The 17,865-nt window shown below is 35.0% G+C and overlaps 1 protein-coding gene across 1 annotated transcript in view; it reads right to left on the reverse strand.

Annotated features, from left to right (window-relative positions):
• Positions 1-13,544: 13,544 nt before the first annotated feature.
• Positions 13,545-17,865, reverse strand: part of SLC27A6 (solute carrier family 27 member 6) — a 65,541-nt gene continuing 61,220 nt past the window's right edge. The window contains exons 9-10 of the mRNA XM_008014310.3: positions 17,474-17,604; positions 13,545-14,075 (exon numbers count right to left, since the gene is read on the reverse strand). Coding sequence (XP_008012501.3) covers positions 13,899-14,075; positions 17,474-17,604 — 308 coding nt within the window. The 3' untranslated portion in view covers positions 13,545-13,898. The remainder of the gene's footprint in view (positions 14,076-17,473; positions 17,605-17,865) is intronic.

The following is a 17,865-nucleotide window of genomic DNA, read 5'->3' on the forward strand; positions in this document are numbered from 1 at the left end:
TGTATATTATAGCTTCTGGTTCTCAGACCTTAGGATTCCTGGACTTAGAACAGCACCCCCAAACTCCCATTCCTGGAGTACTTAGGCTTTCAGCCTTGGACTGGGATTTACAACATTGGCTCCTCTGGGTTTCAGGCTTTCTGAGTCAGGCTGAATTGCATCATTGGCTTTCCTTGTTCTGCACCTGGCAGATGGCATACTGTGGGACTTTTTGGCCTTCATAATCACATGACCCCATTTCCATAAGTTTCCTATTTATCTGTTTCTCTCTCTCTCTCTCTCTCTCTCTCTCTCTCTCTCTCTCTCTCTCTCTCCCCCCCCCCTCCCTCCTCTTGGTTCCATTCCTCTCTCTCCCTCTCTCCCTCCCTCCTATTGGTTCCATTTCTGTGGAGGACCCTGATCAATATAATGTGATTTCAATCTTCTTAAATTGGGTAACATTTGTTTTGTGACATAACATGTGATCTATCCTGAAGAATGTTTTATATACACTTGAGAAGAATGTATATTTTCCTGTTGAGTGAAAGATCTGTGTATGTCTGTCAGGCCCATTTGGTTTGTAGTGTTGTTCTGCTGCTTCTTTGTTAATTGTTTTTCCTGGATGTTCTGTCCTTTGTTGAAAACGGAGTAATTGAAATATTCTATCATTGTATTGCTGTCACTTTCTCCTTTTAGATCTGTTAGTATATCTTTATATAGTTGGGTGCTCTGATGTTGGGTGCATAGATATTTACAATCGCTATATTTTCCTGTTGCATTTACCCTTTTATCATTGTATAATGATGCTGTTTGTCTCTAGGGACAGTTTCAACTTTAAATCTACTTGTCTGATAAACATATAGCCACTCCTGCATTATTTTGATTATCATTTGCATGGAATATCTTTTATTTCTTTACTTTCATTTTGTTTTTTAATTTAAAGTCAATTTCTTGTAGAGAACATATAATTTGAACTTGCTTTTCATCCATTCAGTCACTCTACATCTTTTGATTGGGAAGTTTAATCCAATTACATTTAAAGTAATAACTGATAGGGAAGGATTTACTATTGCCATTTTGTGAACTCTTTTGGTTTGTCTTGTAATTATTCGATTTGTTTTTTCTCTTATTGCCTTTGTGTTTTATTGATTTTTTGTATTTATAAGTTTTAATTCTTCCTTTTCCTTTGTGTAATGTCTATAGTTTTTTTATGGTTAACATGGAGGTTACATGTCATATATTTTAGTTATAACAGCCTAAGCAGATAACAGCTTCACCTGCATGCATGAAGTGTACACTTTTATCTCTTCTGATCCCCAAAAATGCTATTGATATCACAATTTACATCCATTTATCTTGTGCACCCATTAACATAATTTAGTTATAGTTAGTTTTAATACTTGTTTTTAAACTTTTATACTAGAATTAAAAGCAATTTACCCACCATCATTATAATAATATTATCTATATATTTATCTTTGCCAATGAGTTTCACACTTTCCTATGCTCTTCCTTTGCTGTTCAGAGTCCTTTCATTTCAACTTGAAGAACTTTGTTTAGTATTTCTTGTAAGGTAAGTCTAGTGGTGGTAAACTTCCTCAGCTTTTGTTTGTCTGCAAAAGTCTTTGTCTCCTCATTTTTGAAGGACAGGTTTTCCACATACAGTATTCTTGGTTTGCAGTTTTCTTCCTTCAGTACTTTGAATATATTCTTCTACTCTCTTTTGGTCTGCAAAGTTTCTACTGGGAATAAAAAACCATTCATTGTCTTATTGGGGTTTCCTTGTACATGATAAGTCAGTTTTCTTCTTGCTGCTTTCAGAATTCTTTGTTTTTAACTTTTGAAAATTTGATTATAATGTGTCTTAGTGTGGGGCTCTTTGGTGTCATCTTATTTGGTGTTTTGTCTGGGGCCTTCCTGGATATGGATGTTTATTTCTGTAACCAGTTTTGGGAGGTTTTCAGCCACTATTGATTTGAATAAACTTTTTCTCCTTTTCTTCATTTTCTTCTAAAAGTCTCATAATAAATATATTGTTTGGCTTGATCGTGTCCCATAAGTCCCTGAAGCTATCCTCATTTTTTATTCTTTTTCTTTTTGTGCCTGTAACAGGATGATTTCAACGACCTGTATGTATTTGAGTTCACTGATCCTTTCTTTTGCTTGATATAGTATGCTATTGAACCCTTCTACTAAAATTTTCAGTGCAGTTAATCATGTTTTTTAGTTCTATGATTTGTTTGGTATTGCTAAATATTTCCTATTTCTTTGTATCACCTGGAAAAGTTGTGGTGCTAAATGTGTGGCCCAGTTTTTTTCTCTCCTGAGGGAGAAGCTGAAAGTGGGAGTTTATTGCTGGCTGGCTCTGCACTGAGCTGAGAAAGGGAGCTGTGACAAATGCCTGCATGCTCATTCAGACTACATGCACTTTCAAAACATTGCTTTGTTCTCTGTCTCCCCACCAGCATAGCAAATGCTGGGCCCTATCAGCTTACAAAGACAGGCAGATTAGAGGCCAGTCCCTCAGATAGCAGCCAGAAAAGTTGAGTGGGTGGTATAGATGTATGGTCCAACTATTTCCAGGGAGAAGCTGGAGGCTTGTTTTTATTGCTGAAGGAAGCTGGAAAAGAGAAGCCAAGGAAGTGAGCACATGCCCATTCAAGTGCCCAGAGGACTAGTGATTGCCTGCCCTCTCAGCTCCCAGATGAAAGCTAGTTAGAAGCCAGATGCTCAAACAGCATCTGGAAAAGTTGGAAGTTTAGAGGTACAGTCTACCTTTTCAGAGAGGAGCTGAAACCTGGGCTTCATTGCCTGCTAAGTCTACACTGAGCTGGAGAAAGAGGTGTGGGAAGTGCTTGCACACCTGTTTGAAACTGCCATTTTGTTCTCTGTGGTCCTGGGGAGGTAGTGAATATTTGAGTTTTATTCTCTCATTCCCCATCAGCTTCCTGGATTAGTCAAGTCAGGGGCTAGTACCTCAGGACCCTTCACTCCCTGGGGCAAAGCTGGGAAATGGGGGTTCCTTCCACATTGTATGCTACTGTGTTAGGGGTAGGGTTAATGATGAGACTATCTCAGTTTTTCTTGCCCGTTTTGATGTATTTTCTAAGTTGTCTAGTGTGCAGGAGTCCCTCAAGTAGTTGCTGGATCTTTCTCAGAGGGTATTGATCCAAATGTAACTGTTTATTTGGTATGTCTGTGGGTAGAGAGAGAGAGAGTCCTGAGCCTCGTATTCTGCCATCCTGCTGACATTTAGAAATGATTCTTGAGAGGGGGAGAGAAGATGAGTTCTGAAACATAAATTATGAGCATGCCTTTTTTGTTTTTGTTTTGTTTTTTTTTGTTTTTCGTTTTTTTTTCAGATGGAGTGTTGCTCTGTTGCCCAGGCTAAAGTGCAGTGGGGCAATCTCGGCTCACTGCAAGCTCTGCCTCCCGGGATCACGCCATTCTCCTGCCTCAACCTCCCAAGTAGCTGGGACTACAGGTGCCTGCCACCACACCCTGCTATTTTTTTGTATTTTTAGTAGAGACGGGGTTTCACCATGTTAGCCAGGATGATCTCGATCTCCTGACCTCGTGATCTGCCCACCTCGGCCTCCCAAAGTGCTGAGATTACAAGCGTGAGCCACTGCACCCAGCCAAGCATGCCTTTGATAACAAAAAGACATTCATTTCATGGCAAAAAGAAAAAAGGTAATTGGCATATGTGTAAGTTGTTTAGGATATTATGAAAATGATGGTGTCCCATCTGATGACTTGTATATTCTCAATTAAGAACAAGGAGAGCCATCAGCTGAACATAGTGGGGTAGGTGGGAAATGAAAGATTGGAAAAGCATGGGAAAGTCTGTTATAGTCAAAGTGGAAAAATCCTGAGATGATTAGATGGAGATTGGTATTGGCTGATCATATGAATTAGGGTGAGAAGAAAACTGTGGACCCTTTGATGAGCTTGTCAGAAAATGAGGTGTAAGGACCAAGAGGTGAGTACATTGCAGCAAAATGGCAGGGCACTCATAGGTGCAGAAAGCATAATAGTCTAGAAGGGACCATGAGGTACAAGGAACACACCACCTCTTGACAGCAATATATGGTATACAAGAGTTACAGCCTCCACTTTAGTGGAGTTAAATGGTATCCTCCAGGGACAGCAAGGCTTTTTCTTTTCTTTTCTTTCTTTTTTTTTTTTCATTTTGAGACAGAGTTTCACTTTTGTTGCCCAGGCTGGATTGCAATGGCGTGATCTTGACTCACTGAAACCTCCTCCTCCTGGGTTCGAGCGATTCTCCTGCCTTAGGCTCCCAAGTAGCTGGGATTACAGGTGTCTGCTATCATGCCCGGCTAATTTATTATTATTATTATTATTTTGTAGTTTTAGTAGAGACGGGGTTTTACCATGTTGGCCAGGCTGATCTCGAACTCCTGTCCTCAAGTGATCTGCCTGTCTCGGCCTCCCAAAGTGCTGGGATTGCAAGCGTGAGCCACCGTGCCCAGCCAGAAAGGTTTCTAATAAGGTAAATAGTTGGAAGGATGGCTTTGGGAATACACTGAAGGTTTATAAGGAATTTGATGTACTTAGTCACGTCTGGGGTTGCAAGAGGGCCCAGAGGAAAATCTGGGAGGCAGAGACAGAGAATGAGAATAAAGAAGTAGAACATTATACATGACAAGAATTCAAAATCCTTGTTAAAAATACAAGTTCCCAAGGCTTACACTCAAGTGCTTCTGATTTAGTACATCTAGGTGACAACCAGGAGTATGCATTTTAAAAAATATCACAAAAGTTTGGTTTTGCACTCTAGCCTTGAGAAACATTTATGTTTTGTTGGATGCTGGGGAGGAAGGTAATAAAGACTTCATGTAGTGATTTTATGGGGAAGGAAGAGCTATCACTGTTTACAAGGTTAGGTGTGTTGAACTGAGAAACAGTTATTCATTCACATTTTCAAGTCTTTTACCTCATTGTTGAAATGTGACATAGTACACAGATAGTAATCACGAAGATATGATTCTATCTCTAAAAGGATTACAGTCAAATAGTTTACATAGATTAAATGTCAAGCTACATTAAATCAAGAAACCAATATTCTGAATATGGAAAAGCACTGCAAGAAGTTCATAAAATAAACTCCACTGACATTTTTAGTGCTGCATTTTTAACTTTGATTTTAATTTACTGAAGACGTTGCTCCAAGTTTCTTTGTATAAAAGCCACAGTTCCAGTAATAAATCCCTTCACTAGTAAAACAGCAACAGATATAACAGAACTTCAAAGAAAGATCATCTTGAATGTGGTTCAAACTTGGCTTTTGTTATACATGTTAAAATTTATACACAAATTTACGGCAATTTGGGGAGAATCAATAGCTAGAGTATTTTTCCTCATAAATTAACTCTCATGTATAAGATTTGTTAAAAATATCCGATGTTTTATAGTCTCCTTTTTAATGGTCTTAAAATAATTCATCTAAGTATGTCAAAAAGTGGTGAAATCCGTAGTAAAATGAAATATAGCAACAGAGATAATATCAACTTAATATTTATTTCTACTTAGAAATGGTTGAGTATCTTAAATTCCCTCCTATTAATATAATACCACTTAATCAATTTCTTGCTTTCTGCCTTATATTTTTCTTAAAGAAAGCAATTTATTTGACTTTTCTAATTGTCTTAAAAGAACACATAAGCAGAATACGGCAACTTTTAAATTCAAATAATACAAAGAGTATAGACTAAAAAGTAACAAGTCACCTACACTCCATCCAACTCCACACTTCTTAATTAATTAAAATTGTTAAAATTGTCTTTACAAATACTTCTAATTCTCAATGTATTTTTAACAAATAAATAATAAGTACTTTGTACTCTTTTTTTTCCTCCCCTTTGGGATACAGCATATTATTCCACATCAGTATATGCTGAGATGTCATGCTGAGATGTCAGTCACTGTAATAATTGCAGAGCATAACAAAGTATTGATTTTATCAATTTTTATTTAACTTTTTTTAGGTTGTCTCCAAATACTATTATTAATAAATGCTATCCTTAATTGAACATATTTTGACATAAATCCTGGCTCACTATCAAAAGTGATTTTTTTTTTTTTTACTCCTACAAATAGAATTGTTGGCTGGGTGCAGTGGCTCATGCCTGTAATGCCAGCACTTTGAGAGTTCAAGGCAGGTAGGTCACTTAAGGGCAGGAGTTCGAGACCAGTCTGGCCAACATGGCAAAACTCCATCTCTACTAAAAATACAAACATTAGCTGGTGTGATGGTGTATTCCTGTAATCCGAGCCACTAGGGTGGCTGAGGCACAAGTATCACCTGAATCTGGGAGGCAGAGGTTGCAGTGAGCTGAGACGGGCCACTGCAATGCAGCCTTTCTGTCTCAAATAACACACACACCAAAAAATCAAACAAACAAAAACCCTTTCAATTAGAATTGATGAGTCAAAGTTATCTGTGTTTTATGTTCTCGTAGATACTGTTTCCAGAACTTACACTCATTTATACTGCACCCATTTACATTCCATCAACAATGCCTATAAAAGTCCTCTTTTTTATATATTGCCAGATATAGATAGATATATCATCTTTATTTCAAATTGGAGTTTCCTAATTAGTCATGAGTTTTAAGATCTGTTTCCTGTTGCTGAATAAGTATCTGTTATTTTCCATTGTATTTACCATTCTTTATGCTTATGGTTGCCATTTGTATTTCATCTATGGTAAGTTTAAACCAAGAAGACAATGTTATAAATTTTGCTTTAAATAGTTATATACTTTTGTTAAATTGAGAGAAATAAAATAATATTTTGTATTTACCCACATATTCACCATTTCTAATAACTATTTATTTCTTCCTGAAGAGATACGTTTCCATCTGGTTTTTTTTTTTTTTTTTTTGAGTCTAAACAGCCTCCTTTAGCATTTCCTTAGACAGGACTCCTAGCTATGAATTCTTGTAGATATCTTTTATCTGAAGCTGCCTTTATTTAACCTTTATTGTTGAAGGATATTTTCATTGCCAGTAGGATTCTGCTTTGACAGTTTTTTGTTTATCTAGGATCTTAAAGATATTGTTCCCTTTTCTTCTGTCCATCATACCTTTGATGAAAAGTCAGACATATTTCAAACTGTTATTCCATTACGTAATTTTTTTTCTGACTCCTTTCAAGAATTTGTTTTAAACTTTATTTGCCAGCAGATTGATTTTAATGCCCTTGGTATGGTTTTCTTTGCACTTTTTCAATTTTAGGTCTGCTGAGTATCTTCGTAAGTTTGGGCTTCTGTAACAAAATACCATGGACTGGGTGGCTTAGACAACAAATATTCCTTTTTCACAATTTTGTAGGCCGGGATGTCCAAAATTAAGGTGCTGACCTATTTGTGTCTCTAGAGGGTTCTCTAGAGGGACAGAACTAATAGAATAGATATATCCTATTTGTTAGGATAGGACCTTTTTTCTGGTTTACAAATGGTTACTTTCTTACTGTATCCTCACATGTTTGAAATTACTTTAAATATTATATTTATTATTTGTTTTTTTAATATTTCCCATTTGAATTCTACTTTGTAAGAAGTAAATGCCATGACTCCTGCTTTTTGTCATTGTGGTTATCACTAGTTGATATATATTTATAATTTAGCTCTTTTCTATTTATTAGGTTTATTGTAATGGTAATGCAGCTATATTTATAGAGCAAATCTTGCTCTCTTTTTTTACCCACATTCTAATTATTTTTTAATTCAAGAAATTTTTCCATTATAAATATAAATTTGTGATGGGAAGATCTTTATATAATAATGAAGGTCATTAAATAAATGTTTCCTCTCATACATTTCTTAAATTGTTCAGGTGATACATTTTATCATAAAAATACTTCTAAAGTATATGATGTAAAAGTTTAAATGAAAGAGAATTTAAACTTTTACATCATATACTTTAGAAGTATTTTTATAATAAAAGTATTTATATCACCTGAATAATTTAAAATTTACTTCCTTCCATTTCTTTACAACTCTCCATATTTCTCAATGCCTAAATACAACTTTCTTCACTAGAGATAAACACTGTTATTAGTATATTTTTCAGATACTTTTCTATGTATTTATACATGCATATATAAAATAGTTTTATAGAATGTTTACATAACTTTATCTTATTGTATGAATTGTTCAGCAATATGAATTTTTTAATTTATAGTATGGCTTTACGAATCAGTATATGTTAGCCCACCTTATTATTTTATGATCACATAATATTCTACCATATGACTGTATTGACATTTATTTTTCTTTCTTCTGATGTATAAGTACAATTTTTTTTATTAAAAGGGATAAAGATTCATTAAGACTCTTTGTGCACATGGGTATAATGTATTAAAGGTATTACATGTTCTCTAGAAGTAGAATGCCATGTTGAATGGTATATACCTTTAGCATTTTAATAAGTACTGCCATATTGCTTTCCAGAATGGCTGTACTTATTTATACCCTCAACTGAAGTACTGGTAAGCTAAAATTTCCCCATGTTGCCTGTTCTCACATTTTTCTCATTAAAATTATTTTGCCTTTATATTTGTAAGTGTTCTTTATATACTATAAAGGTGACAACTATTCTCCCTAGTTTCTAGTTCTTTAAAAACTTTAATCTTTATTGTCTTGTCTTAAAGAAGTTTTTAAATTAATGACATATTATTTTTATGTCATGAATTATTTTGTCTGATGCTAGAAGTTTTCTGTAAGTAAGAAAAAGGCAAGAAAATTCACAGCCTCAATTTTCTACAATTAAGTATCTTGATAATTAATAATCAGGATACTCTGATATCTGATATACACAGAGGCCCCATCTTTGTTTTTATGTGTGTTTACTGTGTGGTTGGAGTTCTTTTTCCTTTGAAGTAGTTTTTCACTGCACATAAGTTTGATGTTTTGTTTCCCCACTCTTCTCTCATAGTTTCTTTGCTAAACTCACCTGTTTTATATTTTTTAGTAATATTTTTAAGGGAGTCTCGTTCTGTCACCCAGGCTGGGTTCAGTGGTACAAACATAGATCACCGCAGCCTTGACCTCCTGGGGCCAGCCTCCTGAGTAGCTGGTCCTACAGGCACTTGCCACCATGCCCAGCTTTATTTATTTATTTATTTATTTATTTATTTAGTAAAAACAGGGGTCTCACTATGTTACCCAAGCTGGTCTTAAGCTCCTGGACTCATGCGATTCCATTTGACCTCCCTAAGACCTGGGTTTACAGATGAGCCACTGTACATAGCCCCAACCCTCCATTTTCAAATAGATCGTTCTCTTTATAACATTTTGTCCTTCATTGCAACAGATTTGGCAGGAGGAGGAGTTTACTCATATATCCAATGGGGTGATATATGTATGCCTACTTCACTATCATGATCAAATCTCCAAAAGAGTAAGAAATAAGAAACATGTTCACTCAGATTCATGGTACTTAAAGAACACTTACAAATTAAAACTATGCAAATAAAGGCAAAATCATTTTTAGTGGGAAAGGCAAAAATCCACACAAATCACAGATATAAAAATAAATGTCTATTTATTCATTTATTAATGTTTTAATAAAGGAAATTAATCCATTCTAATTTATATATTGGTATATGAGTATGCTTACATGTATTTTTTTCTATTTACTATTTTTTGTTGTTTCTCTTTCAAAATTTCTACTTTCTACAAATTATATGTCTCATAAAATTTGACATTTTATTTCTATGCTATTTGTGGTTAACCTTTACATTTAAAAAAGTGTTTTAACTTTATGACATGATTTCTCAGCATTTACAAAATTAAACTCTCTACAACTTCTGTTCCAATCAATGCAATATTTTTAGCATATGAGAGACTGCCTGAAGCAAGGAAAACTTTCCTTTTGGTTGTATATGGAACTGGGTTTATGGGCACAGGGGGTTCTTGCTGGGCAATCTTCCCCCTCTTAGTTCAGCTCCCCAATGCCCCCCTATGGAAGATACCTCACCATATTAAGAGTCATTTCTGCGGTTCTAGCTTGAAGGGAATACCGGAGCCTGGTGCTTCCAGCTTGAGATAAGCACAATTGTGCTCATTAGATTATCCTTATAATAAATTTCCCCATTAACTACTCACAAAATTGTCCAAACTTGTAGGCCTTTTTGTTTTTGATCTTGATGATAATTCCATGGTTCAATTCTAGTCTACCCTTTCCCAGTATGATGAGTGGTTTAGACAGATCTGTTGGATTTTATCAAGTTATCCCTTTTATATATCTACCAAAAATTCCTAAGTGCTCTGAGCTTACCAGTTTTCCTGATCTGCTGTTTCGTATATTTATATTTCTTCAATCATCTTAATGTGGGTTTAAGACAAAGGAGATATCAGTGCTTGCATTTAGTCAGTCAGCTTTCTTTGATTGGAAGTAAACAATTAAATACACCAGAACAAAAACTGAAAACACTTTTTTTATTAATTATACTTTAAGTTATGGGGTACATGTGCACAGCATGCAGTTTTGCTACATAGGTATACACATGCCATGGTGGTTTGCAACACTCATTAACCCGTCACCTACATTAGGTATTTCTCCTAATGCTATCCCTTCCCTAGGCCCCCACCACCTAACAGGCCCTGGTGTATGATGTTGCCCTCCCTGCATCCATGTATTCTCATTGTTCACCTCCTGCTTATGAGTGAGAATTTGAGATGTTTGATTTTCTGTTGTTGTGTTAGTTTGCAGAGAATGATGGTTTCCAGCTTCATCCATGTCCCTGCAAAGGACATGAACTCATCCTTTTTTATGACTGCATAGTATTCCATGGTGTATATGTGCCACATTTTCTTTATCCAGTCAGTCTGTCACTGATGGACATTTGGGTTGGTTCCAAGTCTTGCTATTGTGAATAGTGCCACAATAAACAAACATGTGCATGTGTCTTCATAGCAGAATGATTTATAATCCTTTGGGTATATACCCTGTAATGGGATTGCTGGATCAAATGGTATTTCTAGTTCTAGATCCTTGAGGAATCACCACACTGTCTTCCACAATGGTTGAACTAATTTACACTCCCACCAACAGTGTAAAAGCATTCCTGTTTCTCCACATCCTCTCCAGCATCTGTTGTTTCCTCACTTTTTAATGATCACCATTCTAACTGGCATGAGATGGTATCTCATTGTGATTTTGATGATGAATTTTTCATATGTTTGTTGGTTGCATAAATCTCTTCTTTTGAGAAGCGTCTCTTCATATCCTTTGCCCACTTTTTGATGGGGTTGTTTTTTTCTTGTAAGTTTGCTTAAGTTCTTTGTAGATTATTATTATTTATTAGCCCTTTGTCAGATGGACAGATTGCAAAACTTTTCTCCCATTCTAGGTTGCCTGTTAACTCTGATGGTAGTTTCTTTTACTGTGCAGAAACTATTTAGTTTAATTAGATCCCATGTGTCAATTTTGGCTTTTGTTGCCATTTCTTTTGGTGTTTTAGACATGAAGTCTTTGCCTATGCCTATGTCCTGAATGGTATTGCCTAGGTTTTCTTCTAGGATTTTTATTGTTTTAGGTCTTACGTTTAAGTCTTTAATCCATCTTGACTTAATTTTTGTATAAGGTGTAAGGAAGGGGTCCAGTTTCAGTTTTATGCATATAGCTAGCCAGTTTTCCTAACACCATTTATTAAATAGGGAATATTTTCCCCATTGCTTGTTTGTGTCAGGTTTGTCAAAGGTCAGATGGTTGTATATGTGTGGTGTTAGTTCTGAGGCCTCTGTTTTATTCCATTGGTCTATATATCCGTTTTGGTACCAGTACCATGCTGTTTTGGTTACTGTAGCCTTGTAGTATAGTTTGAAGAGCAAATAAATTCAAAAGTTAGCAGAAGCAAGAAATAACTGAGGTCAGAGCAGAACTGAAGGAGATAGAGACACAAAAAACCCTTCAAAAAAGCCAATGAATAAAGGGGCCGGTTTTTTGAAAAGATCGACAAAATAGACTGCAACCCAGACTAATGAAGAATTAAAGAGAGAAGAATCAAATAGATGCAATAACAAAATGATAAAGGGGATATCACCACTGATCCCACAGAAATACAAACCACCAACAGAGAATACTATAAACACCTCTATGCAAATAAACTAGAAAATCTAGAAGAAATGGATAAATTCCTGGACACACACACCCTCCCAAGCCTAAACCAGGAAGACGTCGAATTTCTGAATAGACCAGTATCAGGCTCTAAAATTGAGGCAGTAATTAATAGCCTACCTACCAAAAAATGTCCAGGACCAGACGGATTCACAGCTGAATTTTACCAGAGGTACAGACAGGAGCTGGTATCAATCCTTCTGAAACTACTCCAAACAATAGAAAAAGAGGTAGTCCTCTCTAACTCATTTTATGAGGCCAGCATCATCCTGATACCAAAATCTGGCAGAGACACAACAACAAAAAAGAAAATCTCAGGCCAATATCGCTGATGAGCATCGATGCAAAAATCCTCAATAAAACACTGGCGAACTGAATCCAGCAACGTATCAAAAAGCTTACTCACCACAATCAAGTCGGCTTCATCCCTGGGATGCAAGGCTGGTTCAACATACACAAATCAATAAACGTAATCCATCACATAAACAGAACCAATGACAAAAACCACATGATTATCTCAATAGAGGCAGAAAAGGCCTTCAACAAAATTCAACAGCATTTCATGCTAAAAACTCTCAATAAACTAGATATTGAGGGAATGTATCTCAAAATAATGAGAACTATTTATGACAAACCCACAACCAATATCATACTGAATGGGCAAAAACTGGAAGCATTCCCTTTGAAAACTGGCACAAGGCAAGGATGCCCTCTCTCACCACTCCTATTCAACATAGTGTTGGAAGTTCTGGCCAGGGCAATCAGGCAAGAGAAAGGAATAAAGGTATTCAAATAGAAAAAGAAGAAGTCAAATTGTCTCTGTTTGCAGGTGACATGATTGTATATTTAGAAAACCCCACCATCTAGCCCAAAATCTCCTTAAGCTGATAAGCAACTTCAGCAGTCTCAGGACAAAAAATCAATGTGCAAAAATCACAAGCATTCCTATACACCAATAACAGACAAACAGCCAAATCATGAGTGAACTCCCATTCACAATTGCTACAAATAGAATAAAATACCTAGGAATACAACTTACAAGGGATGTGAAGGACCTCTTCAAGGAGAACTACAAACCACTGCTCAAGGAAATAAGAGAGGACACCAAATAAATAGAAAAACATGACATGCTCATGGATAGGAAGACTCGATATCGTGAAAATGGCCATCATGCCCAAAGTAATTTATAGATTCAATGCCATCCCCATCAAGCTACCATTGACTTTCTTCACAGAATTGGAAAAATGTACTTTAAGCTTCATATGGAACCAAAAAAGAGCCCACATAGCCAAGACAACCCTAAGCAAAAAGAACAAAGCTGGAGGTATCATGCTACCTGACTTCAAACTATACTGAAAACACATTTTTAATCTAAATTATGTTATTGGGTTATAGGATGGGACACATAAAATTAAAATATTTCAGAAAAATTTAATCTTTTATTCAAAATTAGTAACTTTACATATTAGAAAGTACATTTTTAGTGATTGTCCAAACCGCTAGCCACCATTTATTATTTAAACCCTTTAATATTACGGCAAATATTTAGTTATGCACTGAATCTCCAAATAGGCAAAACGAATAATCAACTAAAGTTTATATCAATTAAAAGAAAAAATCATTATGCAACTAAAACAATTCTCTCTCATATTAAGGAAACATAGCACATGCCTAAATAATGTTAGCTCCTTCTACCCATTTCATAGTAAAGAATCATACAGTCTCCTCTCACTCTTCCTAAGAAAGCATATGAAAGTTCTAGATATAAAAATCTTAAAGTTTTATCTCCCCTAACATTATTTGATCATAAAGTTCCCTGGTCAGTGGAACATAAGACTTTTTCAAGTTATCCATGAAGTAAAGTGGTTCAGAAATTTTCAGTGGATTAAATCCTTCTTCCACCAACCGATACTTCAATAATTTGAATGTTCCTGTTGCTTCCATTTTTTCCTGTAAAGCAATTACCAGGATGAGTAGAATCATTTAATAATTATAATATATTAATATAGCGTTAATACTATAGACCATAATATTAAATTATAACATTCCATATCTAGTGATCTCTGTATTTTCTACTAATAATTTAACACTAGAAATAAAAAATGTGTTCTAGAATATTAAAATATTTGATTTACCTGTAAACTTCACTCAAATATAAACTCATTCAACATATAAGAATTATGAACATAATCATTAAACTGATTATAGTTATGTCTAAAACACATAGGTTATCTCTTCAATTCAATGCCAATATAATATTCTGTATAGAGAATGCTATAAGATGCTGAGGAGATAAAAGCCACAAAAGACAGCAATTTCTACTACAAGTACACACAAATCTATTATAAAAAGCAGAATACTGTAAGAGCTAGACGGGGTACAGAATGTTCTAAAACATGGCTTAAATTTACCCAGAGGGATTACTTGAATGCTGTAAAACTTGAGGTATCTCAGTGAATTTCCAAGGTCCTCACAGGATATCTTGTTTTCAAGAGAAACTCAGTGACATCTGTTAGTCACCACTCACAAACTACTAGCTCAGGTTCACAGTTTCAGTAGTAATTTGTAATACATCCAATGATGTCATTATCTTTGCAAATTTGGGTTTTTGGTAGTTGCTGGGATAAAAAGCAAGTACAGCCAAAAATCATCGTGGAACATGAAATCAGACTCTCCCTGTCTAATCCAATCTAATTCCAAGGTCTGAAGAACTGTGCAGTGCCCAGCTTACATCTCCTTAATAAGTGACTGCAGTTATTTGAAAATGAAATGAAAGCATTTATTTATTTATATGGATTATTTTTCAGGTGGCTACTCATTTGTTAGACCTAAATACTTAATGTTTTTCCTTAACTAGTGAATAAACACATGTTTAGGTATTTGCTTTGACCCAAGAGTGCTATGAGACATTAAAGATGCCATGAGTCTAGAAAGTTTAAGAATCTCTGTTTCAAGATATTTAAAGGAGATAAGAGTGTATCTCTTTGTGGGAATCTCAGGTATGGATAAACGGTCTGTTTAAGTGAGATGACATGTAGAGACCCATACAACATTCTATGAGTAGCTTGGCCATTTTTATTTATCCTTTTGGACTATTTGAGTCAACTTCACTTTGAACCCCCTTCCCTGATCTCCCTTCCCTCCTCCATCTCCCCTGATCCAACAGTGTCATCACAGCTAGATATGGCTATACAAGCACATATATCCTTTCACTCTTCTCTTGAAAAATCAGCGGCTCACAGTATTTATACGATTTAATGTTCTGCCATTTTTAAGCTTAATACGACACAAAGTATATTTTCCTGGGTCCTGTAATTTTCTTCAAAATAGAACTTAGAAAATTGTTTTATAAGGTCTCATTTAATTGTCATATTTCAATTAACTTTGCCCTTATTCATGAACTTTTAGAGAATATCAAAATTTTTACTACTATAGTCCTTTGAGAAATGTATGCCTATATAACATTTATACATCTTTACTTCCTAAGATGTATTTTGACTAAGTCAAAATACATGCAAACTGTTAAGAGTGTGATCATATATTACCAAATTGTTTTCTAGAGAGGTTATAACAATTTGTGTTTCCATGAGTAGAAAGAAAGGACCAAGTTCGTTTTATCCCAGTCACACTGAATATTATAACATTTCACGTTTTTGTGACTTATTGGCAAAAAGAGTTCTATTTTTAATTTGTGCTAAATAGATTTGTAATACAATACTTGTTTGACTCATTTTATCAGAAGTAACTTTTACTTTTGCATTCCTTTTATGAGATCATTTATTACTAACATTCATTTATTAAACAAATATTTGACTGCTGTCAGGCTTTATTTCTAACTATAGCAAATACTTGAATAAACATAACAGTCATAGTCCATGTTCTTTTTAGGTGTTTAAAGATCCTAAAATGCTTTCTAAATTTGTGCAAGGCTGATCTAATCTTCTAAAGTAGCCTTGTGCTAAAATATTTTTTCCATTTAATTAAAGTGAATTTTATGTTGCCCTGGAAAAAAATTCTTAAAATATTATTTGTCCTATCAACTTTCTACTCCATCAAAATATATTACTTATGGGGTGGGCTGAGGATGAGGAGGGACAAGAGGGAGATTAGTATGGTTGTAAAAGGACAACATGAGGGAAACTTGTGATTTTGAAATTGTTCATATCTTTACTGTGGTCATGAATGCATGAAGTTGCATGGGTGATAAAACTGTATAGAAAATATACACCCACAAATGAGTGTAAGTAAAGCAGGAGAATTTTTAATAAGATGGGTGGATTATGTTGACATCCTGATTGTAACAGATCTGCAAAATGTTATCCTTGGGGGAAACCAGGTGAAGGATATACAAGTTCTCTCTTATTTCTTACAACTGCATGTGAATCTACAACTATCTCAAAAAATTTCATTGAAAATATATTACTTCTGCTTCATAGTTACTTACCTTTAGTGTTTCAGAGGGTTGTTAAAATAATCTGAGACAATGTAAAAACTCAAAACTAAAAAGGCAAACGAAATATGTTTATGATAGTTCAGAGGATGTGTCCCATTGAATAAGCAGTGACTTGGCTGCAGTGATTGCTTGTCAAATACTATAAACCTGACTATGATACAGGCTACTGCTCCACTAGGGGTCTAATAGTGAAATAACAAATGTATTCAGAAAAAAATATATATCTGTGTGGTTGGATGTTAAGAGATGATGAGTACTAATTTGGGGAAATTATATTTGATGCAAAATATTAAATAAATGAATGGTTGAATAAATAAGTTACTCAGTAGTTAAGGAAATTTGTTTTCTTTTTACTGTACTTATACCAGTAACCTAACAAGAGATTAAGTCCTCATCCCAAAATAAATAAACTCAGAATTTCTCACACGGGAAAGGTCCAGGTGATGAGGAATATGGACAGAACAGCAATAAAAATTAAAAGCAGGATTGCCTAAACCCAGATGCCTTTATGTTCTGCACACATCTTGCCATCTCTTTGATGTCTCCTTAAAGGAACCTAATTCTAGGCACATAGCACCAAATGTTTTCACAAGATGTAAGTAAGATGTGGTTTTGGATTGCTACTGTCACTGGGACCATCATTTTGCTCTGAGGTCCTGACTGAAGAGGAAGAGAGAAATTCTATAATTAGGACAAAGACAGGTATGCCCTAGCATTTCACCATGCCCCCTTTATAATTAGGCTTCAAACATGGCATCGATCTGCATCAACTCCACATGCCACGCCTCTCACATAACTCACATGTTATCTAAAGGATACAATATTATTTTGCAAGTAAACTACCTCCTTGTTTCCTAGTCTTATATTTAACAGTAAACTGCGCCACTAAAATTACCTGAATTCTTAAAAATCGTGGACATGCATAAGCTGGTAAAGATGTTACAACTTGTTCATAAACTTTTTCCAAATCTAAAGATTTATTTGGTTTTAAAATAATAGAAGCCATTCCTGCTCTTCCTTCATAACCTGAAAAAAAAGTTTGAAATAGAGCCATTTGTAAGTACCAAATAAACTTTAAAAGATAATTCTGTACATGCTAATTGGCACACATGGAGACATTAAATCTATTTCAGTAATAATAAGACAACAGTAGCATAAACAAGTCTGTCTTCTTCCCTGAACATATGATTTACCCCCTAGAAACATTTAAGGACAGGGAAGACCAGAGTCTATCTGTAATTGCCTATACTACAGAAATGAAATACATGGAATGGGCAACACTATAAA

The sequence above is a fragment of the Chlorocebus sabaeus genome, chromosome 23, assembly GCF_047675955.1.
Source record: "Chlorocebus sabaeus isolate Y175 chromosome 23, mChlSab1.0.hap1, whole genome shotgun sequence".
Lineage (NCBI taxonomy): Eukaryota > Metazoa > Chordata > Mammalia > Primates > Cercopithecidae > Chlorocebus > Chlorocebus sabaeus.